Source organism: Struthio camelus, chromosome 8 (assembly GCF_040807025.1).
Source record: "Struthio camelus isolate bStrCam1 chromosome 8, bStrCam1.hap1, whole genome shotgun sequence".
Classification (NCBI taxonomy): domain Eukaryota; kingdom Metazoa; phylum Chordata; class Aves; order Struthioniformes; family Struthionidae; genus Struthio; species Struthio camelus.
The window spans coordinates 13,316,863-13,344,183 of NC_090949.1; the positions used below are offsets into that span (position 1 = coordinate 13,316,863).

General features: G+C 37.1%; 1 protein-coding gene across 2 annotated transcripts; it reads right to left on the reverse strand.

Moving 5' to 3' along the window:
• Positions 1–902: 902 nt before the first annotated feature.
• STXBP3 (syntaxin binding protein 3) lies at positions 903–27,254 on the reverse strand. Of its 2 annotated transcripts, none has more exons than XM_068952180.1 (19): positions 27,117–27,254; positions 23,400–23,449; positions 21,825–21,906; positions 19,515–19,591; positions 18,745–18,823; positions 16,236–16,336; positions 14,767–14,921; positions 13,810–13,900; positions 12,757–12,881; positions 11,086–11,190; positions 10,523–10,580; positions 10,217–10,282; positions 9,485–9,565; positions 8,453–8,591; positions 7,765–7,871; positions 7,224–7,322; positions 6,258–6,343; positions 4,569–4,717; positions 903–2,213 (listed from the first exon to the last, which is right to left on the reverse strand). In XM_068952180.1, the coding sequence occupies exons 1-19, from the start codon at positions 27,172–27,174 to the stop codon at positions 2,122–2,124; spliced, it is 1,800 nt and encodes a 599-aa protein (XP_068808281.1). In that variant the 5' UTR covers positions 27,175–27,254; the 3' UTR covers positions 903–2,121. The 2 variants fall into 2 exon arrangements, with proteins under 2 accessions (XP_068808281.1, XP_068808282.1); XM_068952181.1 differs by lacking the exon at positions 27,117–27,254 and adding an exon at positions 26,398–27,020.
• Positions 27,255–27,321: the final 67 nt, after the last annotated feature.

Sequence of the window (27,321 nt, forward strand, 5' to 3'; positions counted from 1 at the left end):
ATAGCACTTCAACCCAAAGCAGATATTTGGAGAAAGTCTAAATATCTGAATATGCAAATATAGTCCAACATTGCTCCAGCTGATATTTCTCCAACTCTCTGTAACAAATTAATAGATACAGTGAGCTTCATATACAAATTGAAACCAGTTATTTCAATTCGTAAATTATTTTGTCCTGCATTTATTGCTTTTAAGTTTTGGGAACAGGAAACCAGATTAGTTTGCAACTACATATAGCTTTTACACTGAACTTGGGTTCTTCTTGCCAGCAAAGCATAACTATATGCAATTTAAATATCATTGTTTACTACCGATTCCAAGATGTACCTCTTTAGTGAGAAAATGCTGAAGGTCACATTCGTTCAATATGTACTTTTTATTCTTGGTTTTTATTGAGATATTTGTGCTTATTTTTTTCTTGAATTCCAGTTTATAACATTTATAGATATTTCAAATAAAATTTAAGAAGTGTTGGTATACATGAGGCTTATTGAACCATTTTAATTAAACAGGGTTGTGCCTGTAGTCCTACTGAAAAAAAAAGTCAGTATATGTTAGATGCCTAGCTTGCGTAGATGAATTTAAAAGCTATATCCACTTATTCTCATCATACCCCATGTCCTGCAAGATTTTGGCATCATTAGATAATGTTCTCCTTTTCTGTTCTTCTCTGATATAAGGGGGCAAGCAGGTGGAAGAAAAAAAAAAAAAGTCAATTTTACTTTTTCCCACCTCCTAATGGACTTTGAATGAACTTACCTAAAAAAAGAGGTTCTCTCAATGTGCTAGTTAACCTGAGGGCAAAAGTAAGGGCAAGCAACTTCTGCAACTACTTCTACAACACAGAAAATGCACGCACTATCAGTTGGAAACATAAATAAATAAATAAAACAACCATGAGCAACCTAATATCCATGATTTTATGACATTTCTCTCAGATTTTACATGCAAACTAACATCTCAAGGCACATCAATACAACATTCCTTTAAACGTTACACGGTTGTAAGTTTACACATGAATAACTTTCTAAGAGAAATCTAAACATTAGCAGTATTGCAGAAACAAATTCAATTTAGAATTAATTCGATCCACTCCAACACAAATGAATTTTTGTAAAATGTAGCAAATCGAGTAGAGTTCACTGTTCTCGTCTACTGTAATACATCTTTCTTTTAAATTACCAAACTACTGCAAAGACTCAACGGCTTCCCTTCTTTTCTTTTCCGTTCAACCCTCCTTTCCCCCTTCCCCTCCCCACCCCAAAGATTTTATGCCTGAAATATTAAAAGTGACATGGAAGCTGATGTAATAGTTCAGTTAACTCATCTCATAAAATAAAGGAACTACGTAGACTCAGTCATAAGGAAGTTTATAAGGAATAAAGTATTTATTTTTGAAAAGCTTTAGTAATAATCCCTGTAGGCAGTTAAATATAAAGTGTACTTCAGTGCGCAAAACTGACAACATTTTCTCAAAAGTCATTTATTGAAATTAGAAGTGCTTACTACTTCCATGATTAACTTTCTACCTTGCCCACCACCATCTGAAACCCCTTCTTCTGATTTTTCAGGCATGTGAAATATTACATTTCATGATTTTTCACAAGATGACATACATTTAAAAAGTGTTCACGGAATCATTTTCTAGGAAGTGTTACAATTAGAGCCATTGCACTTGTGTGAAATAATTTTACGATATTTACAAACTTTCTTCTGAAGCCTCCACCTAAGCACCTAGGCCCTTTTTATTTCAGCCATTTGTTAAGAAATAAACTCTCCAGTTACATAAAGCTTTCACAGTTCTCAGAAAACTAATAGAGTATATATACAATCACGGTAACAAATCTTAGCATAGTTTGTTAGGGGTCAACATGCCCCTTTTCCAAAAGCACTTTACAGTTTAACACTGCCTATACTAAATACAATCTAAAAAATACAAGTGTTCATTTTTTACTCTCTCTGCCTTCTAGTCCCCCAAAAAGCAGCAAATTTAAATTATAAAATGACAATTCATTAGTCAAAACCACATAGTTGTGCAGTACAGTACTTGGAAAAGTCAGTTCCGTAAGAATATGTACATACTGTTTGTCTTTTCCAAATATATTATGAACATCAGCATTTCTACTCATCCCTAATGCAGACCATATCCTTTGGCTTACTAAGGCTCTTTACTTCATCCAGTAGTCTTTTAGGTGTCAAAAGATGAGTAGAACCTGTGAGTAGAACATAGTTTCAGACATACAATTAATACTTATGATCTGCACAATTAATACTTATGATCTTAATACTGTACAATTAATACTTATGATCTTAATACTTATGATCTGCGGACATTCCCTCTTAAGAATCAAAAGTTACGTGCCACTGATTTTGATTGTATCTGGAAAACAGAAAAGTACAACAGTTCAAAATGTCTTGATAGGTTCGAAAGTTGGAAGTGTCATGAGTAGGTAGGTAGCGTCCCTCTTCCGCCCACTGGGGACATCTGGAAAAAGAAAAGTTCTTTTCCCCTACACAGAATGAAACGAAGGTTCTCAATATTCCGGGATCAGGGGAGAGGTGAGAAGAGGCAATGGGAGAAGAAAAGAGGGGACAGCAAAGACCACACGACTAGGGCTCTTAGCCTGGATACAAGTTTCGAGTCCCTGCTCTGCCTTGTTCGAAGCACAGGCGTGAACCTGGGCTGCTCTCGTTCTATGCAACCTCCCTAGCTTGCAAAAAATATGCCCGTTCTATGAAAAGGTAAGTTAACGACGGGCTTTATGCTAGAATCATGAAACCATGGGGATTAGAGTTTATCACAAGTAATGTTTCTGAAACTGATGCTTCTGTGGAGAACTGGCTTTTACTGATTAATATTTCTTTGAAAAAATTGGGCAATAAGTTCTAAATCCAGAGCTGCAAAGAAAATCTTCAGTATTCTTCAGGCATGCACAGTTATTAAATCTCCTGTTCTCATAGGGAGTCATTTCAATTTTTGCCTAGAAAGGTCACCCTGAAGTTACAAAAGGGAAATCTTCACTCTTTAAGATTAGGGTAGTCTTGGAGTTTGAACTTTAGCAGTGTCACTTAATCTGGCTGGACAAATATTCCTCAAATTCTGGACTGGAAATAGGGGAAATTTTTCACCTTCCTGTAAGCATCATGGAAATTTGGCAGTTACTGCTTTCCCTCAAAAAAAAAAAAAAAATCAGGATTACAAGCAAACTACCAATCATCTGCAAAGAAAAGGGAACACGGTACTGAGGTTAGTGGCAGATACTACAGCAAAAGAATTACCTACACCAAGTACAGTTTTGTCAATAAGCCTCAGATGAAGAAACAATCTAGTCAAACTACATTGCTGCTATCCTGTCTTTCCATTACAACTTGGACAAGTAGGACCAGTGTTAAACCTACCTCAGCAACAACAACCAGAGAACAGCCAACCAAAAAAAAATCACAACACCCCCCCCCCCCCCCCCGCCACCATTTCTAGGTATCAGAATCAAGGTTGTTGTTGCTGCTATAAAGAAAAGTTGTTGGTTTTTATTGGTGAGGTTTTTTTTTAAGTGATACTAGATAATCATTTTTGACACTCAAGACTCAATTTAGTTGCCAAAAGACAGTCACCTCAAGCAATTTAGGATGCTTTAGATGACCCCAATACCTGGTCTCCAGCTGTCACTGCAGACGGATACAGGTATCTGCTAAGGTTCTGTATCTTTGAGTTCTGTTTTGATGCATCATACACTGAGATGTGTCTCAAGCGTGCTATGGTTTAGCGCCTAAATTTACCAATCGTAATAGGAAACGATTATTTGGAGGACAGCAGCTGCTGGAACAGAGGTTGACTCTCTCTGAAGTATTAGCTGAGAAATTACTACTCCATCTAGTAATTCATGCATTTATAAGCCTATTGCTGAATCCTAAGAAAATTAGAGATCACTATAGCTTTCAGGGCACCAGCTATTAATCGTGGTGTTTGCTGTGCAAGTTTGAATAACAAGAACTAGAAGATGTTGCAAAGTGGACTGCAGTACACTGAAAAAGCTGCATCATTTAGAAAAAAAATGCATCTCTCCCCTTCCCCCACCAAAAGTAATTTTTGCACTAATCTATCAGCTTTCCTACTCCCTCCAAAAGTAACCAAAGCAGTAGGTTCAACTGTAGGTAAAGCTCAGGCAGATGAATAAGTTTGTGAGGAGATATAACGCAAAGTAATGTAGGTCCATTTAATCCTTTTCGTTATACATTAGAGAATATCTTTTAATACATTTTTCTGACTTAATTCATGATGACTGTTCTGTGATTTTCAGCTTAACTGTCTTCACCGTCCTTAATTTCTTGTTGCAAAACAAACATCAAGCAAACTAGATAAAAGCACCTTTTCAGTTTAAGTGAACTGCACAGTTTAAACACACACGTATAAAATGTTGACTACAGTACTAATCTGCTGAACTAATACAGGGAATGTAAAAACAAACAAAAAACCCGAAGCTTACATTTTCCAGAAACTCATGTTTAGACTACACACTGTTTTTTCAAGTAAATCCCTACACACCCGCCTTTTCCCGAGATCAGCTTACCAATGATAACTTCACAAGACTTGTAGGCTTGAGAAACTTCATAAGCACTGCGCATCTCAGAGTATGTAATGCCTCCAATCACAAATATAATCAGTCTTGCACTACTTTTTCGCTCGTCTTGGTAACTAGCTTTGGGTTTCTGGCGAGCACTGTAAAACGTTTCATAAGATAACACGTTCGTAAATTTCTGTCACGCATTTCACTGATTATAATTTCAGTCAAAACAATTAGACAAGTTGCTAGTTAAAAGAATTATAAAGAAAACAAGTAGCACATCACACAGAAACTATTAAGTTATCCCAAGGAGTAAAATAAATACAAAAAAAGAACCTTGTTGTGCAGACAGCTCACTACGAAGGACTCCTACGGAGTAGCTTAATTCTGCACACCACCAATTCAAGTGACATTTTTCATAAGAGAGGTTCATATGAGCCAGATGATTACCGCGTCTTAGCTTTTTCAGTCCCCTAACATGAGCAGCATCCCTAAGAAGTATTTGACTTTTATCAAATAGGAGCCAGATAATTGGGAACAGAAAGAACAAAGGCCTTAATATTTGCTGATCTCTCCTTATCTCCTGATCTCTCTTTGCTAGGGTGCCTAAAAAATTCTCAAGTATTGCATGCCTACAAGACAAAGTCCTGGTTACAACGTACAGTGACTTGCCTTAGTGTTTCCTTGCATTGATTATTGTAACATATAGCCAGGAATGTAACTGCACACCAACAGTTTTTTTTGTTTTTTTGGTTTTAGCAGTGGAAGTAACAGAACTGATGGCTGTGCATCTTCAGCACTGATTGTCTCCTGCTTCGTAAGGTACAAATTCCAATTCAAGTGTCCTCCACGTTTAAGATACACGGAACGTTTCCCTCCCCATTAATGTTAGCATCTGATTAGTGTGATGAGCATATATTACAGTCTTTCTGCAACAGAAATACTTTATTGTCTTTCAGCTATGTCATCGTTAAATAACAGTACAAAAAGCAGTAACCCTCTGTCAATTTGGCAGACACTGGCCATGAGGTCCAAGAGCTAGTGGAGTTAACAGGGAAGGAGAAGACAATATATTTTCATAAGCTTAAGGAAAAAAAAAAAATTACCTGTCAGTGCTAGTCAGTAAATCTACAGGTACAAAGAACATAATTTCACATTCCTTAGCAGGTAAATTGATTTTTATGATCTCTAACACTTCTGGGCTTCTCTAAACCATTCCTTGGTATCAGAGGTCAAGTTTCTAACAGGACCATATTCACTAAGTAATGAGAGAACCTACAGAAGCTGAACCTAACTTACTGAACTCATCCTCAAAAATGAGGACCACTACCATGTTAAAAAAAGAAACACATCTTTTTAAGTTACAGTATATTGTAACCCATTGCCAAAACTGCTTTCCATGAAAAAGCTCAATGGTTTAAACTTCTCATTCTGCAAACATGGAAATGCTATTTCTAACTCTGAAGCCAGAGGGAGAAACTCTGAACACAAGTTACACACAGCTAACTAGAGTTATTAAACTAACAGCCAAGTTCAGCATGCTTTAGATTAACTGAAATACTTCTTACACCTTAATATTACCTTATATAAATTATTTCACAGCTTAGTATGCACATTTGTATTTTTCTCTTATATATTCGAAAGCCTTATACTGAGAAAAGGGTAAATTATTTTTCAAGGAATTAAACAGTTTACCTTACAGCTCCTGAACCATTCCAGGTAGGAGGACACTCAGAACAATAAGGCCATTCTTTTGAATCTAGTTTGTTTTCTATAGCATCCTGAAGGGCAAAACAAAGATTGAATTTAAACAGTCGTGTAAACCTAAAATCTGTCAAGTCTTAATTCCCATTAAGGATGCTTAACTAGAATTTAATGCCAGAGGAAGTAATACCGTGGAACAACTCATAGCAAGTAGCTTCCCAAAAACAGTGTTCCTATGTAGCAAAACACTACACCACATAATGCTAAAAATTATTATGAGGCTTTCATACATCCCAAGGAATTGGAAACACGTGTGTTTTCTTTCTAAGTATAACACGGATTTAATTGTTCAGATTTCACCAGTAGCTTTTCGTTTACAACTAACCTAACTTACTTCATTTCTCCATAGGACTATATAGAAGTCAGGGTCCCCTTAAGATTCGGTCATTTAAAGACACCAAGAACCTACAAATGACTGCACAGGGCCAGACTAAAAGATCCAGCAGTCCGCTATTCCATCTGACATCAGCCACTATATGTTGCTTAGAAAGAGGTTTACAAACAGAGTAACTATACTTCTGCTGAGTAAAACTTTCCAGCTTCATCCCATCTACAGTTTGTATGTATTTAACATTTGAATTACAGTCTAGAGACTTATTAGAGGTTAAAAACAAAAAAACAAACAAACCAACCACACAAAGGACAGGCAGTTCAAGCTTCTTGCTTTCGCTTCAGTTTATGTCAACTTTAAAACAACTTCCAATAAGGAGTTTCACTAACACAAGGCAGTCTCAGTTTCCAGTATTACGTATAGTCTAAAAGTGAAACTTTTATTGAAGAGAACTATTTACTAAAAAGTAACTCCGGTATTAAGGAATTTCAAAAGATCTAATACAACTGTTCACTTTAATATGTTTCTACGTTATACCCACAAATTAACTAGTTCCTCAAGTTTACCTCCATAATGTCTTTCATAACAGGTATCCACCTAGAAAGTTGAAAAGTTTCTTCTGAAGAACGGTCTCTTCTGGGCTGCTTACGTTGCTGAGAAGCAGACTGAGGAGAATGAAAAAAAACAGAGCTGCATTAAACAATATACATGTTTTCTGTAACTAGTTTCCAGTTTGGGGGTAGGGAAGCAGTAGGAAACCATAAAGAAATAATTACTCATACCAACGTATGATCACCTGTAGAATTCAACATATAATAGAAATAATCATTTCAGAGACAAGGAACTGAAGAAGTTGGCACTTTCCAAAAACAAATAGCTCGAGTCAGTTTCTGATGATTTTACACGAAGCACTATAGATACATCACTTTGAAAATTATTCATGTTAATTGCTTAATGGATTTAACATTTAGATACATCATAAAAATAAGAATTCCTAGTAATTTCCTGTTTGCAAAAATAAGACTCAGCTAATACTGCTCAGAGTTACTGAAAGAGCTGTAGACAAGTACTTGGATAGTACGAAAGTAAAAAATCAGTATTTCTTACTGAAGCGAGAACAGGAACCCCAAGGTATTCCCAATTTCTTATCATGTCACTATCACTTTCTATTTGTACATTCTGGATCAGCTTGTCCAAGTTCTCCTGGGTAGTTCCTTTGACATAAGAACAAAATTAATAATAGTAAGACTTCAGTTACCATGAGACTTTGTCAATAAAACTAATTCTTTGTCTCTCACATTCTGCACTACTTAGAGGAGTATACAGTCGCCCATTAAAGAAAATCCTAGGCTAAGTTTAGCATAATACCTTATTTTACTTATTAAAAAAATACCATTTTTGAGAACTGAACCCAATATTATTATTCGTTCCTTAAGGCCAAATTCTGTCTTTTATTTTCTCCTCCATTAGTACAAATTCTGCTGTACTGACTTCATTTCTAGGTTGCAATGGATATGGAGTCCCTTTTATCAGCTTTGATATTGTGTGAAAAGGAAAACATTTAAGCTGTTGCAAGCATCCCGAGTACAGGGATGATGCTGAAACAGGATACAGATCTCTTATCTCTTTACCAATAGGATCTTTAATACCAATCAGAGAAGAGAAGCTGCAGAAGATGGATAGTATCTATTTTAAACTTTGCCATTAACTCTAATACAGGTGAAAATACCGTGCTCTAGCCTAAAACTTCACTTTAAATCCACAGCATTGAGAAAAATAAGGTGGTTTATCATACCGTTTGCGCTAAAGATATACAGAAGAATAGCTCTAATTTTATCATAATTGTCATGACTTTTGCTGAGCAGAACTGGAAGGAGGACTCTCATCGAGTCTTTCACTTTCTGACCTTCTGCATCAGTTCCAAGAGCCAAGTCCTAAATTAAAAAACAAAGGGAATGGTTTTAGTGAGCAATCATTTAAAGAGTATTGGTTGTGTTCCAAAATGTGTTTTTATGAAACAGTAAGTTTAAGTAAAGAATCCAGTTGCACAAATTTAAACTCAGTACCAAAAGCCTCTGACATAATTGCTTCAATAGCGACAGCATTATAATAATGCTATAACACTTTTAAACATTTAGGGTAGTTTAATACATTCTGCACTGGGAGTCAGAAGAGTTTCTAGAATGTAGTACTGCCAAACAGATTATATTTCTCATTAATAAGACTATCAAAAGTGTACCCTATCTGCATGACAACAGCTTAAATACAAGCAACCATAGCACAACACGATCTTTGACAACAGTTGTCCTGGGTTTCATCTTTTACAGGCTCAATCCAGACTTCTACAATAAAAACAAGCTAGAATAAACACAAGAAACAACAAAAAAATACATATACAGACATGCATATACACACACACTCCCCCTCCCCCGCAAAACATTTCAAAGTATTAATTCAAAAATACGCTCTTCTCCTAGCAGGTTTCCTAGCATTCATATTAATATGAACGCATAGTTTTTACTTGAGGTCAGCAGTACAACTGCAATGCCCCATCCTAACAGGTGCTCTCCCCAGACATTCAAAAAGGGCTTCCCTCTGAGGAAGGTAGCACGACAACTTCCCAGGAGACTTGAAAGATGAAAACACAAAGACGATCTTTATACAAATCAGTCAAGTTTAAAGGCGAAAAAGAGAACTCGAGCAGCTCACTTATTTCTAGTACTACTATCTCAAAAGCGATAGAGACAGACACTCTAGTTTTGTTAGTTAAAAATGTATCTATTCCTGCAAATAGAGTCAAATTTGTAGCGTTTTTTTTTAAACATACCTGTTCAATTTTGCAAAGCCTTTCTACGTTAGGTTTGAACTTGCTCATGCAATCTTCTGCTATGTTAAGGTGGACAACTTGCTGGAAGACAAAAATCACATTGTCAGTAAGCTTACTTGTTATTTTTAATGCATCACAGCATAAGTACAAAGTAATCATTTTTACCAGTTACAAATCAACCCTTCCACTATCCTTCAGTACCATCATGCCTTTTCCGTGTCTCAGCCCTCACCTAAAGATTAGCGTTTGGGGGGTGGTAGGAGGGAAGCGAATTTCAAGTTTAGCAGTAGGAACATTTTAGAATTTTACACCACTTGAAATACACCTTGCAAATGGAAAGAACTGACTTGTACAAAGGTACCAGCTTAATGATAAAGCAGTGAAAAATGATTGTATTCCAGCTGATATCACTCAGGAGTACCAAAATATTTGTGAGCAAAGATGGAAGCCTCAAAATAATAATCAAAAAAATATTAACGGCTTTTGTATCTACAATCCTCAAAGTGTATATAAATATTCAAAGAATTAAGCTTTTTATACCTGCTAAAATGAAATACCTGGAAACAAATGTGCTTCTTGCTGTAGCAGCTAAAAACATTCATTTGGAAAAAAGTTATACAGGATGCTCAACAGGGAAGTGATAGAATAAATCTAGACTTCAACAACACCCAACACAAAATTATAGCATAGAGATGATTTACTGCTAAGTAGTATTTACAAAACAGCCCTTACCCTAGTAATCTGTTTACGGAAGTGCGGCATCTTTTTCATTAACTGGGCCAGACCTGATAGTGATAACTGTGAAGGAATGACACAAGTTGAAATAGTCTTTCCCCCCCGCCCCCTCCCACCTCCCTCCCTTCTTCATAATCAACATCATCATTTCCCTTCCTGTTGGAGCCTGACATTTTCCAAACATTATCATTCAGATAAGCTTCAGCTGCTGTAGCAGATCCATGAACCACACAGATCTGACCCACTATAAACACAGTTAAGTTATTAGGAACGATAACATCATGTTACTTTTAAACAACTTACCTTTCCTTCTGTTGCCTTTTTTTTGGATGAAATTTCTTTAAAAAGTTTTGGTATTTCTCTGCACGAAAAGAAAGCAATCAAACACAACAGCATCACAGTTCTTAAATCTTTTCTTAAGAAGAGATGAGCAACAAAGAGGCTCTTAATGAAAACAAAGGCTTCAAAGAGGTCTCTTCTTCAGAGGAAAGCATGTTTTTTGACAAAATAAACTGAAGTTAAGTATTCTGTTTATTTAATGATATTTGCATAATGTCAATTGAGGCAATAACTTGCTACTACTTTTCACAAAATAACCGCTGCATTTAGAAGTTGTGAAAATATTTCCTAGGAAATATCTCTAATTAAATTTTCCTCAAGCAGATTTGCATACCTCTGTAAATACTACATTTTTGAAAGTATGTTTTCTTGCTGGCACTGGTTATTCAACAGGATGTAGTCTATACTGTAAGCATCCTTCAATACTGTGTATATTCCCACTTTCTCCAAAGTGGGTCAAACATCCCCTCTCACAGAAGCTTTCATAACTTGTATTTTCTTAATACTTTTTAAATTTATTCACATACTCTATCACTTCTGCAATATGTTTGTGTCGAATCTTCACCCAGAGCTCATCATCTTCCTCCAGAATTGCCTCCTTTTCCTTCCCAGCAGATCCATCTGTTTTGTATCTTCAAAAAACAAAATTCAGATTTACTTTTTTTTCCCTTTCTAATAACTTGTTAGAAAGTATTAATTGTTATGCACTCATAGTATTACCATGTATGTTTGCCACCATACATGGTAACACCAGTAATGCACATAGGCTTTCACTTATAAATCAAGTGGCACCTGATAGGTGAAATAATTTACATATTAAGGATTATACATTATGTAGTCTACATTTTTAAATACACAGGAAGAAAAAAAATGATTTCTAGAATTTTTCTTTGAGCAATAGCTTTGGGGCATTCTTTTAAACCAACAGTAACCAGAATTTTAATCATACATTCACATGCAACTCCTTTTCTCTTCAGCTTCTAATGTAAATTTCTCTTTGGCTTCAAACACAAGTTGTGCGCAAAGCAATACACACTGAGATTGCCAAGTGCAACCTTCCATCTACTGCGAGACATTTTGTAACTCAGAAGGAAAATAAAGTCCCATCTACTCACAGAACAGACCAAGACAAATTGCTTCACAAATACAAGTAACATGCGTCACAGAATTACAGACCAGCTTGTTTTCCACAAACAGAAATAAAACTATATAAGCATAGTAACAATCACAGTAGGTTACTCTTTCACAGTTACAGGAACTCACACAGATAGTTTATGCAGCCAGAATGCAGAAAGATAAGGGAAAAAAAATTACAAGATTAATTTTGAAACTCAGATCAGGGTCCTACCTAGAAAACATACTCTGCTATGTTTTCGGAGCCAGCAAATTTCAGATTCATGGAATTCTACATACTATATTAAAACACTCAGGTCACTAGTCCTGACAAAGAACAAAGGCATTCCTTTTGTTTAAACTGGGTGATAAGGCAATTAGGCCTCATGGTATCGTTTGCTGCAGCAGGTTATCAGAAAGCAACTTTTACCAACATTTTTGCAATCCAACAACAAAAGTACCTTATTAAAACAATGTAATTCTGAGCCAAATGTGATCACGTTCATGTAACGCATATAAACTGAATATATTTTACCTAAATATATTTTGGGGACAGAAACATATGCAACTTTAAATAACTACACAAATCACATGACTGGAGCTATAAAAGTGAGAGTTTCTGAGAAATAATTTTGAGCTTTTCCTCCAAGAGGATGCTTATGCTACTGGCCATCTCGTTTGCCCTGTTAAGCCAAGAAGGTTGAGACTACGAAAAGCAAAACGTTGAGAATCTGAACGTGCACTAGCAAGGTTCTGCTTCAGGTCTAGTACAAAATATTTTGTTAAAACAAAAAAAAAAAAAAACCCACACAGATGTACTTAAGCAGAAATCAAGAAACAACATGACTTGTCAGAATCAAGCTTAGCAAAAATGCTAACTGAATCCTACCTAATCTCAACTAAATGAGGAAGTTAACAGAAAGAGAAAGTTATAAAAATCAAGAGAGAAACTAAAATAACTGAAGCCACCCCTATATAGTATGAACACTTAAAAAAAAACACTTTAGTGCAGTTCACCTTATTTGATTATAAGATCTATGGAATATTTAAGACTAAAGTGTCTATATTAAAAGGAAAAAACTTGCTTGTAAGTATCATTTTCAATTGGTAGCAGATCATATGCCATTGCCTGGAAAGTGAGCTCATGAAGTACAGTTGATACTGGGTCAAAGCCACGATCAATTATTAATAGTTGGGAGTGGGTTTTAGCCTAAAAAACATCAGATAAATGGAAAGTTAAGATACACAGTACACAGTTAATGCATACTAAATCTGTATTAAATTATAGTACTCCACACATTTTTTAAAAAAACTATCCTCCTGCTTAAGCAATTTTCCTAACTTAGAAAAAAATAAGTTTATCAAGAAAAGTAGGAATAAATTTTTTGTTTAAACAACAATCAGAACACAATGCTTCTCAACAGTAATTTTAAGGGAATGCCGTTAGGCTCGTTGCAATGCACTCACTAACATCACCTAATCAACAAAGTGATTTTAAAGATTAGGAAATAGCACAAAAAAGTGCTTCAGGCTATCCATTAGTCATTCTCTAATACGTATAATGTTTGTATTTCAGAGTACATCATCTGTACTGTAGTGCAGTACAGAATGAATTCTGTATTATGATCTGCAAACATTCAGCTGAAGTTTCACGTCAGGATTTAGTAGAGTAGAGGTAACTTAAGTTACATTAATTTCTTTTGAAAAGAGGAACGTTACTGAGTCAGAACAGTTTACCCCATGCTTCTGCGTGGGGAGAATAAATCCCTTAACAGAAGGCATTTCAATTCTGTAGTGAAGTCCCTTTTACATGTAGCCTAAGGAAAGGTTACACTAAAGCAGAAGTTACACACTTCTCTTCAGGTCTGCATCATACTCTGCATTAGTAAAGTGCCCATTTTCCAAGTACAAATTAGTTTGTGCAATATCTCACACAGAAATTATATTTGTTTTAATACAAATATTCATACCAGTTACTACCTCTTCCAAGTTCCCTTTATAAATAAAAAGGGTTGAAGGTCAGCTAGCTACTTTTGTTTAATAATAAATTAAACCTGGTTTTGCGGAAGCTGTTGTTAAAACACATTCGAAAACAATTTACACTCAAAACTAAGTAAACATTTTAACTCAAGTTCTACCTTTACTTGGCTTTTCTCATCAGTTTTATAGTAGTTTTCAAGACCTTTTTCAACAAGTTGTGCAAGTTTGCTGGCATTATCCAGTGGTTTGCTGAGGAAAAAAGAAAACATGCAAAAATCACTTTAATTTCTTAATCACAAGCTAAAATGCTGCCTTTAAAGCTCCCTAAATTGATCCTCTGGTTGCACAAGCAGTTTCTGAACTCTACTCTACATATTTCCAACATATTTTCACTCTTAAAGAAATTATGATTCCAGTCTTTGAATAATTCTGGTATTTCAGAAAGTAGGAACAGCTTCAACCAGAAGACATATTAGCTGATACATGACCCAAGATGTAAAATTCCTGCTCAGAGGTGGGAGACACACACTTAAACCTAGGATCACCACCTAGTCAAGAGCCCTTTTTCATGAGGCTACTCTTTAAGAAGCCCACCACTGCAGCCACCTGCTCTTCCAATGGTCTTACTCAGGGGACGGCTGCAGCCATTTGGACTTACATTTTAGGCAAAGCTCAATCTCGCAAGCGCACATCACCTTTAACAATATCCACAACCCTCAAGATTTTCAGGCAAGGATGTGCAAAGAAACGCTTCATTCGCTAACACAGACGAGACCGTAGCCTAATCAGGGCAGTGCCCAGAGCAAATCTATTAACGGGACTCACCTCAGAACATAGCCAGAAGAGCCCCACAAACAGTGGGTAAAAAGCACTGTTTACGGATACACACAAATAGATAACCTCCTGTTTTGCCAACAGATTGTAGTTTCATATATACATATATATACACACACATATGTATGCATGTATGTATGTATTTAAAACTGTGGATTAAAAACAATCCACAATAAAAGAAACAATTCTACAATCTCAAGCTACTTCCAAACAATATAGGAAGTCCTAGAAATCCTAAAAATGAAGATGACTGCATTAATACAAAACAATTTTTGTCCCACCTTTTATATCGTACTCCTGGATTCTCTTCTAGAGTGGCACATAACGTAACAATCTGTTCAGCCATAACTTCCATTACAGAGTCTTTATCCTTCGTCTTTTCCAAAGTTGGACTATAACAGCGGTAGAAGGCATCCGGGACATTGAGAGTAAACACCTAAGTAAAGCACAACCAAGAAAAAAAAAAAAAAAGGCTTCGATTGTACATTTCTAAAATATCTTGTGTAAGACAAACTGTTAATACTTTAAAACTGAATACTGTAATAAAAAAATTATACATCAAAATACACAACTTGGCTATTGTTGCCTTTTTTTTTTTTTTTAAAACCTATCTTCTTGTGTCCTGTTGAGCTTATCTTCTTCATGTTCTCACTCTGCTCTCCTTTATTACTCTCCTCCATTTTCTCTTCTACCCTACAGAAATTACTATATATTTCAAACTCCAAATTACTACGTACGTCAAACTGCTTAGTGTCTGTAAGGACGGATCAATCTGAGACAGATGTAACTAAATAACGCCAGCCATCTGGTACAAAACCACACAACTCAATGCCAGAATGATTATAGAAGGTATCACGTTAGATCCGTTTAAAAATAGAATTGTATATACTGTATGCGCTTGTTAAATGAAGACTTGACCTCCAAGAGTTTGAACTCCTAAATGTATTAAGTCTCGATGAAAAGATATCTAACATTACACAGAAGAACTTTTTCATCAGTTCAGTAAATAGAAGGCTAATGTGAAAACATCCTGTCATCAGTAAATAGCTTTTCTCCAGCTTAAGGTGGACTCTACCTACATAGCCAGAGAAGAATTTTCTATGGACTGACTGGAGTTCAGTCCAAATCAACCCAAAAAGCAGGTCCAAGGAACTTAAACCAGGGGGACATTCTCTCTTCCTTCACTGAGGTCTCAAAGTGTTCTCACAATCCAAAATACTGAAGACAGAAAATCAAACTAGAAACAAGAAAAGACTAAGCGTTCCTTACTTTCAACATTAGAAAAGTAGTCCCATTTTCTGTTCTCAAGATAAAAACTTTATCCTCATTGTCTGCAGGTTTTATATGAAGAAAGCTACAGAACTTTTTGCCAAGAGCAATTTCAGCAGAACTCCCGGAAGCAGTTTGAGACAAAACTTGGGAAAGTCAATACCACAAAAAACAAAACAACAAACAAACTAATCCTTCTCTTATTGCTTCTCAGTCTAAATAATAAAAATTTTATGATAAAAGGGACCAAGCCCTCAAACTACAAAGTAAATCTTTTGAGTACAGGAATACTCGTTTTGGTCTGAAAAATACTGGCAAGCACTGAAAATATGCCAAAGTGGTAATAGGCCTCACATACAATTTTTCAGGGAAAAAGAAATAAAAAGTCCTACCTTTTTAAATTGTTTTCGAGCAAGTCAACACCACATGGAAATAGAACTCCAGGCTACTTTCTGCAGTCAAGATAAAGAACAAAACTTACCTGAGACTCATACGGGAAGAAGGAAATGCTGATTTCCTTGCATCTCCTTATTGATTTTGAGCAGGAAGACTTCATTTTATTGAAAAGATTGTCAGGACAAGCTAGGAGAAAAAGATTCTAAGCTATAAATCACTCCAACTATTACTTAACTCACAAACTTACAGCACAGAAACCTCTTACGTAAAACTTTCGTTTTCCAAAAAGTGAGCTTTCAGAATTATTTATGTTTGTGCTTTCAACACAGGACTCCTCTGTAGCTTGAGATTCTGATCTCACACCTCTTATGAAATGTATCCCACTTTTCCACACCGTTCAATTCTCCTTTCCTTTCAGGACATGGAGACAACTTTTAATTAAGAGTCAATTAACAGTAACATATAAAAAAGTTGCCAAACCTTCCCAAAGTGAAAGAGAAGGCATAACCAATATGCTAGGTTTGAGATCCCTTTTTAAGAGGAGCATCTCTGGTAATTTTGTTCATAGCTTTTTTTCAAGTGAAGTTGTAGAATACTTAACCTGCAGCAATAAAGGATACCGATTCTGCAAATAATGGCAAAACAAAGATTTCTGTTCTTTCTTTTTGTACAGGAGAGAGAAAAAACTTTCTAAGGTACAAAAAGATTAAAGGAAATAATATGTACAGACCAAAAATCAAAATGGAGTGAAATATAGAACTTCAGTTATAGAGCTCTCAGAAATATGTTCCACCACACTTAAAGGCTACGTTAGATCACAGAATGGTTTAGGTTGGAAGGGACCACTGAAGATCATCTAGGCCAACCTCCCTGCTCAAGCAGGGTCACCTAGAGCATATTGCCCAGGATCACATCCAGACGGGTTGTGAATATCTCCAGCGAAGGAGACTCCACTACCTCTCTGGGCAACCTGTTCCAATGCTCTGTCACCCTCACAGTCAAGAAGTTCTTTCTCAGGTTTAGGTGGAACTTCCTGTGCTTCAGAATCCCATTCTAGAAACTGAATTTAAGAAATATTTGAATGATATGGATATTACACAGACCTGGAAGCGACACTCAAAGCTGTTTCTTCCCCTCTCTCAACAAAAAAAGGTTTTGGCAAACAGGAAGCTTGCAGACTTGCAACAAGAGAACATACAGCAAGACTGCAATGTTTTTCAGGAGAACCAAGGACTGCTGCATGAGCATCAAATGAAATAAGAAACTGAGAGCTTCTGATAACAATTTGACTACTGCTTTAGGAGAGCACAGTTGCTTGAGGAAACAATATGAAGACTACATTTTGAAGCGTAATAAGAAAAAAAGACACACAGCTGGAAATGATGGAAACTGGTGGTAAAAAAAAAAAAATCCTGAAGATCTAAAAGGGAATTGAGTTTACACTAGAGCTAAAGCATTACCAAGCCTTACCAACTAAGTTCCAATCAGTTCCGATAAATTTATCGGAAGCAGACTCATAAGGGGTGGCTTAAGACACACTAAGATTAGCATTCCCAAAATGCTCCTGGGAGCGGGAGGGAGGGGAAGGAGGAAGAAAGAGAGGATTTCTTCTGATGCGCGTTAAGCAGTTTGGAAACGCAAGCCCAGCGATGAAAATCTAGCAAATCCCTTTTGTTAAACAAACACCATTGCAGTTTTCCCCTTCTTTTTATTAAGTTGTTATATGTGTAAACAGCACCCTATCACAACAAAACACAAGTCAAACAGCAAAATATGGTTTGGATTTGGGGTAACAAAAGCCTAACTGAAGAACTACATTTGAAGTAGTAGTTTGGGGGGGGAGGGAATTGTTTCTTTTGTTGCTTTTTTGTTCCTTTTTTTTGTTTGTTTTAAATAAGTTTGAGCCTAACAAATCAACTCCAGAATAGGAGATGCGCACCATACACAGCGGCAAAAAACCAGTACTGCCACAACTCAGTCTCTGCTTTCAGTGACATGGATTTTTCTCTTTGTGCCACTTGAGTCATGCCAAATGACAGCAGAGGAACATGCAGTCAAATTAATTTGTGCTGATTGTCTCTGCTTCGCAATTTATACCATTCCTGCAAGAGCTACGTAGGCACCATACTCTTTCTTATTCCAGGGAATGAGAAAAAGGCTGGAGCACAAGTCTGAAGCAACTACATGAAACAACCGATTACAAAACATCTTACTTGCAGGAATGCAAGACGCATTTATATTTTTGCATAGAATTTTGTTTATATGAGATACACAGTTTTACTTGAATTGTCTTCCTCTATACTTTCTGACACATGAAATAACTGGGATATTTTTAAAACAAAACTAGACTACCTAAATTAAAAGCTGAGGTAGGGGAAGATCATCATTGTTTTGTAAACGTGAAAGAACTGATCATTGTCCCACAGCACGATGAGCAACTTCTGGTACATAAGCAACTCTGTAATACGGTTAATGACTTAAGTCTCAAAACCCTCTCTGAAGAGCAAAACATCCATGCGCTTAATTCTAAGAAGTGAGACAAGAAGATTACTTATTTACATATACAGAGGCATCAAACTGCAACACAGACTTACAGTCAGTGAAGTAGACGTACGCTGCTTTGTATCTGCGAGATGATTTACTGATGAAGTCATCAATAAGTCCATCTACAGACTTAAAGAAGAGAAAAATGTAAATTAGTGTTTTGCATTTCCTAATGCACCAGACAAGCTTCTCTTCTATGCCCTCCAACACCCATTTTAATTACCCAGTCCAGCTCAGGACAAATCAACATATTAAAAAACCCCACTGACATAGAAAACGTATGAATTCAGACCAAGAATAAAAAATAATGGCAGAAGGTCAGTAATACGTCTCTGCCAAGATCACTGTAAGACGCAAAGCAGAAAGCTTGCATCATTTTCTACCCACAAAAGTGCTGAGATTTGTTCCGTCAAAAATTATTAGGAAGTAGCAGTAATCTCTTTTACTAGAGACGTTACTTTGAAGTAAGGCAGGGAAGGAAGGTAAAAAAAAATACTTCAAAAAAAAAAAAGCATATGTTGATTTTCTGTTTTATGATGTATTGCATCATTACTTGATGCAGCATGTCCTTCACTGAGTTTATCACTCAATTAACAAAACAGTACCTCCACTGATCAAAAGGTACGTGCCGGCAACACACTATAGTGATACTGCTTTACCCTTTGGCTTCTAGAAAAATAAGTATCACATAGAAGAGTGTTACACAATGCAAAAATTAAATATTGCACAGTAGTAGGGAATACATAAATATTTAGGGAAAAAAATCAGATTTTTTTTTTCAGTCTGAAGGATTTTGCTGCACTTTTTAAAAAATACTAACCTTTTTGGTTGGCGTTATGAAATAAATTGCTTTCATGTGTGGGACAGGCTCACGGTTTTTATATATGTTCTCCACAACTACAAAGTAAGAAATATTACATTTTGATATTAAGAGCTTTGCATATCTTTCAAGGAAAGCACTGTACATATTTTAGCATACAGATGATACAAATAAAATAAGGCCAATCAGGATGTTTACAAAATGAGTGGCCAGGACCTGTCTTATGCCTAGAAAGCCTTGATATTTTTAATTATTATTTTAAATACAGACAAGTTACCATAGGTCTTCTTGAACCTCCAGTTCTGGGTGGACTAAATTTAAGGACCAAGTTTTCCTAGCTGTTCTATACAAATAGAGTTTTGCCCTACAAAAAGTCATAGGGCAACCAAGGATGCTCAAAACATATGGCTCAGTATGAAATTCATTGCAAGAGAACTGCCTTGGCAGGATTATTCTTTTTGCAGCTTGTTGAAGGAGAAGGGGAATGAAACTATTCAGGGCAACAGTTTGGCCTCTAGCCACCTCTGTTCTTTGTTTGGCCATTTCCTGTACGGTTATTCTCTTTCAACATAATTGTATGCACAAATTAGACATTTTCAATACATCAACAATTTCACTCAGCTGTGCTTCTCTCTTTAGTAAAGTCATTAGACAGGCATTTTGGGGATCTCTGTTGCAGGACGCTAGACCGATAACACAGAGGAATTCATGTTGCTCCGTAATTTTGAAGGGGAGGAACAACGATGATAAACAGAGAATATCAGACATTTGGATGTGGAGAAACCGGTTCTTTTCAGTATTGTGTTCACTACAAATGAAAGGGTCCATACTGATGGACAGAGTACACGCTTACCAGCAGTTTTTCACAGAGGATAAGTACTTCTTATTATGATTTAAAATATACTCAAAAAATGAAATACATATAGCTGTGCTTTTATTCTTCCAAAAGAATCATATTATCATATTATACATGTGAAAGGACCAAAAAAAAAAAAAAACAACACTGCAAAACAGAACACTATGGAAACAAAATAACATCATAGTTTCAGGTTATAAATTCAGGATCTAATTATGCAATCTCTAAAGCAATCTTGTTACTTATGTGAAAAAAAAACTAATTCAAAATATGCCCTCTGATAGAAAGATTCCTAAAAATCTAAAATTAAAGCTAATTAAGAACTAGATTATTTACATTTCACATATTCATTTCAATTTCAAGTGTAAGTTGACAGGATGATATACTAAACATGACAGAAAAGCTGATCAGAAAACAAACTTAAGAAAAATGTTTTATGGTAGACAAAACATCTGTTTTTTGAAATTGTACAGAAGGGATAAAGAAAAAAAACATGAAATTTACTGGAGGAAAGACATATTTATAAAATACACAAAGTCTTCTTTAGGTATACTAAGTAACTGAGATCTATCACAAAGCCATCTGTTATTCACTTTCAACAGTGGCCAACATTAAATATATCAAGCAACATGAGAGAAACTCCAATAGATGAGAGCAAAAAAAATATCCATTAGTAACCGCTAATGAGACAAGGCAATTACTCTGTACACAGCTTATGCTTTTATCCTAACTAAAGTAATCACCAATATAATTAATTTTAAGTTAAAAAAGAAAAAAACCACACACATAGACAGGTCTTGTTTTGAAGAGGCTGAAGTATTTCTACACAACTTAGAACTCAAATTTAAATTCCTGACTCTGTATCACATCCCCTTGCCTGCAAACAAGCCTCATTACCTTGTCCATTACTGTGTATTCTTTTTTTTTTTTTCCTTCCATCTTCAGTACTTAAGTTTCTATATCCTTGTCTCCTAACTCTACTCTTCAGGAGCAGAAAAGCATTCAAAACAGCAGGTATTACTGATTTATAGAACAGATTAAGAAAAAAGGCAGAGAGCAATTTGCCTTTTCTTGTATGCTTTACTTAAGTTTGCTGAGCTACTGTTTTCATTTAACTGACAAATGACATCCTTCAGAGATTCAATCTGTGACAGATAATATCCTCAATTTACAACTTCCTGGACACTAACAACAAAGCTTACAGCAATATTAAGAATAAGAAAGAAGGATAAATTTTGTATTTCAAAAATTTCCATTAAATTTTCATTCAAAAAAATTACAGCTGGCCTAAGCCAGAAGGTCTGCCAGTCTAATACCACATGCTTACTTGTCTTCATCAACCAAATCAAGAGAACTTCTTGCAAGACTACCAATTTCATTCCTTCCTCTTTTCTTTTTAGGATATTGTCAACTGTTTATATATTAACCAAAAAAAAAAAAAAAGTTATGCTTACCTGTGATACCCTCTGCCAGCAAATCAGTCATTTTACAGCACAGAGACAGTAGTTTAGTAGTGTAATCATCTAAAACAATTATCTAAATATAAAAATCAAATCAAGAAGTATTTAGATAAAATAATCAGTTATAGCGAAAATATATAATTTCCTTATAATTAGCCATGAAAATCTGAAGCTGAAACCCATTTTATTACTCCATATCTTTCTGTCACTTGCATATAGCTACTTTAAAGCAGGAATTCAATCCCAGTTAGCATCAGAAAACAGCTCCCTGCATACAGAATTTCAAGAGATGGACTCATACCTCAAACAGGTAGTTTGTCTCCACTATTCTGATGGGAAGTTATCTTAAAAATTTCACTTTGATAAAAGTTTTTTAATTCCCACCTACCTTAATTCCATAGCCTGCTTAAATTTATTTGTTCTTATTCCAAAACTGCTTTACAGCTTAAGCAGCTCTTCTCGCCCTCACTTCTGACATATTTTTAGGAAGTGATCATTTCTCTCAGCTAACAGAGCCTATCTCATTTAGGCTCATCAAGGGATAAGGCTCTCAGCTTTCCTGATCATCTCTGACATATCTTGCCTTCCATTATAATAGCTCTTGAGTATGAGCACTTATAATCAAATGCAGAATTCCCATGGTATTTTGTACGGCAGCATAAGTACTTTCTTATCTCTCCAGTTCATGAGAGCTCAACAAGAATTATCAGACTTTTTTTTTTTTTTTTTTAAAGTCCTCACACAGTAACTGGGATTATTTTAGTTCAAAGAGGAGAAAAATATGACAACAGACTTCAAATACAAAGTCAGCTGAAAAAATGAAAGTTTGTTCCCTTTTCTTCCTAGCTGAAGAGGACCAAAAGTAAGCGGCTTAAATTGCAACAAGAGACACTCGAATGAGATAAGCTTTCCTAGCATAGAAAATAGATCATTGGATGAGAAGATCCTGTCAGGGCCGTTCCAGCTGTACTTTTACATTATTTTCACTACTGTTGACACATCACTGAGAACAGCCAATATGTTACGACAGGCAAGGCTCTAGGCTAATGCCACCAACAAGCATCATGCTGTTGAATCCTGCTCTACATATATATCCCACAGCAGTATAATTCTATGCTGACCGCTTTGGAATTAAAACAGCAACGTTAAGTTCTAGAGAAATGAATAAGATGTAAGTCATTCAAAAAAACAGAGAGAAAACTTTTTTTTTTTTTTTTTAAGACTTAAGACAAGACAACTAACCATTTGTTTTTCCTATGCTACCCCTTAGATATTTTTTGTTATGCATTACAGAAAAGATGAGTGAGTGAACAGAACTAAAAGTTCCATTATTTTGGGAAAGTAAACAAAATTTTAAGTTATTCATTACAGAAAAGATGAGTGAGTGAACAGAACTAAAAGTTCCATTATTTTGGGAAAGTAAACAAAATTTTAAGTGAAAACCATCAGCCATTAACCATCCCTTATTTGGTATTTACATACTCAGTGATATAGACTAGATATAGACCTGCTTCAGTATTCCAAAACTTTTCCAAAAAAAAAAAATATATATATATAACAAAGCTGTACCTTCCATTCTTCCTCTTTCTTGCAGTCATCAAATATTGATGATTTTAGCTCTGTAGGAAGAAACAGAGATAGATAACTTACCAGTCAGAGGAAACAAATTGTTGCTAAAAACAAGAAGTTACCCATTTAGACTCTGCTTGTTTACTGAGAGCTAAACATGGAGGATGCAAACTTGGGATGCAGCTCTGCAGAAATCCCTGACCACAAATTGTCCCTGCCTCTGTTTCAGAAGGATGTAGCTAAATTTTTCACTTGTGCTAATATTGAAAAGCTCCATAAAAATCAGTCAAGCAACTATAAGCCTGTAAATGTTTAAATTACTTTCTATTTTGTTAGTGAACTGTTCCACTAAAAGGACTGCTAACACGCAAAAGCGTGAGCTTTTATTTAAGAAGAGGCAGTTAGACCAACACATTCACAAACAGTTAAACCTATTTTAAAAATAGGCAAACTTCAGAGTTCTTCGTTATTTTTCTAAGATTCCAGAAGAATCTTAAGAAAATACTAGTTCTTTCAGAAAAGAAAACTTATCTTAAATTAGACACGCATCATCTTTTCCTGCTGCGACCATTTTGGGAGAAGTGACAATTAGTAAGCTTGTACAGGATTCAGCAATAACAGGCAGTACCTAGTTATGACCCACACCTTCTAAACATCACTAAGACTGGGAAATGCAGCTCTCAGGAGCGCGATCAAACGCATATTTGATAAAAGTAGCAGTGTATATAAATTAAAGGTGGAAAAAATTGGAATCTGATGGACTAATGCTTTACAAACTTAAGAATAAAGAGGTCTGACTATCCTATTCTCTTTTTTGCCATCAGGCGAGAACTTCAGACAAAGCTGATGACTATTCCTCCCCCTGCCAACTGAAAACGCGACAGCAATAGAAATGGTGTTCTGAAATATAAACTAGCAAGTTCCGCACACATCATTCTGTGATTACTAGCAAGGGAAAGAACTACACAACGTTTCAGGATAGTCGGTGCACATAAAAAAGTACACCTATTTCTTCAGTATTTATAAATATTAACATATCCATTTATGGCCAAGTCCCTTTGGCATGACACTATCACAACATCATCCATCTTTACCCCCAGCATCCAGCATCTCAGAAGCCAGTAGTTTCTTCTAGCTGAGCAACCTCTCCGCTCATCCAGCTTCCAGTTCAAACGCTTCTCATATTTTACAAAGATGCCCTATACTGATTCTTTCACACTAACACAAGCTGGTTTTCTTTTTATGAAAGCAGAATGAGTACTTTATTCTTTACCTTTTCAACATGTTATCACGGTTTTTTTTGTTTTTTTTTTTTTTGGCAGTATTGACATTTGTCATAGCAGCTTTAAAAGTTTACATTCCTCTTTTATCTAAAAACTGCCGAAAAACACTGGTCTACAAGTCACTTAAGCAAGAAGTGCACGTTTCAAGAGAAACGCAACTTGGTTTATTTGTTCATGCTGTTAGGAACAGAACACAAATTCAGTTCTCCTGAAATTTCTTCTTCTAATACAACCCCGGAAATCCATTGCAACTCCTCAAAATTGCCCCTGGTTTGCTTCCAGTGCAACATCTTTCCTCTTATATACCACCACAGTTTTCTGTAAGTTCCAGGTAGATGTAGTCTGACTTACTGACTCCTACAACTCCCTTGGATACATTCGCTGTGACAAAATTTTAGAGTGTTTCTTCCTCTCCAGCTGCTGCCAAAATGTATTGGTTGTTAATATTTGAATCCCATGTGCAATGTAGGCGTATATTTTCTCTCTGTTTTTTACCTTGTATTTGTTATTTACATTCTTCCGGGTCTGTACATAAGGTATAAGAATAAATGAATTTAACTTCATGAGAGTTCATTGATCTTACTTTCTGAGAACACTCTTATCAATGATTTAGGCTTTAGCATTACATAGAAAATTATTTCTAGTAAACTGAATTCCTGAGAGCCTTGTCCAAAATGCTCAAATACAATATACTGTTTTTCCTACAATACTTTTAATTTACTTGTCCAAAAACTAACCCAAAATATATAAATGCATAATCCAGTCTTGCCTTGAACTCCATTTTCTTAATCTAAAACAAACATCGGCTTTCCCACTCCCACCAAGAAAAGAAGTTTTATTCCAAACCATTAGCACCCTGATGAACCTTGCCCCGTTGATATTCCAACTACTATTTATATTTTTCCTCAACCTGTAAAAATTTCCCCAAACTAACTAGCCTACTTGTCCAAGGCAACTACAATGGCTTACAGGTTTTCAAAATCATCCCACTGGTCTCTTGAAAGCATTCTAATCACACCAAAAACAATCATAAACCCAGGTACAAATAGTGCTCTCTGTCTATACAGTCATTTACTCAACTTTTCTTCCAAGTTTCATACAGACTCTGCATCCTAACTACTTTTCCTACATCTGGCTTCTCCAAATACACTCCAGGTAGTTTGAGGCATTTTTCTTCTTTTACTTAATGGGATCAGGAGGTAAAAGCACCATACACAGTTCTGACAACATCAGAGAGCTAAATCCTGGTGTGACTGGAAACAAAAAGTATTAAAAAACCCCACACTTGTAAAGAAAATAACGCATTTATACTGTACTTCCTTAGGAGAGTACTAAAAGAGTAACCTTCACTACACACAAATATTTTGTAAAAAGTCTGTTACAGAAATGCTGACTCAAGAAACAAACAGAACGTTTGATATGGATATGTACGCCTAGGCTAGAACCTTCTTATAGAAAGTCTAGAAGAAATTTTAAAGTCGTAACAAACATTTTAAGACAGAGTTTCCCGTGGAAGTAACCTCATTTTACAGAGCCACGAGCAAAGTTGTAAAATAACTTCACGCACAGAGGCTAACGTCTCCTAAATAAAGCCGGCGTTCGTTTTATTAAATAAGTCAGAACAACTTAACTGACGACACGAGCTTTGGTGAAGGTAACCGTTTCCCAAAACTTGGTTAAGTCCAGAAATATACCGTAAAGCAAGGATTACGCACAGGTAAGGAAGGCCTTTCAGCCGCCGCACAGGTAAGACCCTGTGCGCCCGGCCCGCAGCAGCAGGGCGCCAGCCGGCCGCCGCGCCCCACAGCGCTCTTCGGGAGCGACGCCGACCTGCCCCGCCAACCGGCCCGAAACAGGCCGAGCTATCCCACAGCCGCCGTTTAGGGCCTTCGCTCAACGGTACACCCGAGGCCACAAAACTTGTCGGAAGGGAAGGCTAAAGCCCGAGTTCCTCAGCTGCCAGTGCTGCTGTGGAGAGAGGGGCCGAGGCCGCTCCCGGCCGGGCCCGGGCCGCTCCCGCCGCCATGAAAACCCTCCGCCCGTCTCTGAACGCGCCCCTGACAACCGGCCGGTGCCTCCCGGGAGCAGCCGGGGACATCTGAGAAACTTTCCTTGGGGAAACGGCGGCGCCCAGCGCGACGCAGGCAGCGCCGTTCCGTGACGGGAAACCTGCGCGCCCTGTGCCGGCTCACGGGGCGCCCCGGGCGCGTCCCGACATGAACAGCGCTCCCCGAAGCTCACGTTTCGGGAGGCGCAGAGCCGCCTCCCGCCCGCCGGCCGAGGCGCCTCCAGCCGCAGCGCGAGCCCCGTCCCCGCCCGCAGCCACCGCGGAGCCCCCGTCCCCCGCCGGACACGACGCAACGCACGGCCCTCGGCTGCGGGCGGGCAGCGAGGGCGGCGGAGCGGGGGGCGCGGAGCGGGCGGCCGCACTCACTCTGCCACACCAGGCGCTTCAGCCCCCGCTCCGCCGACGCAGCTCCCGCCGGCGCCATCTTGCCCGCGAGCCCCTCCTCGCTGCGCCGCCGCCGCCTCGCCTCGCCTCGCCTCGCCCTCTTCACGGGCGGCGGGGGCGGCGGCGGCGGGCCGGGGCTGACGGGGCGCCCTCGCCGGGGTCCCCCGGGGCTACCGCGAGCGTCGAA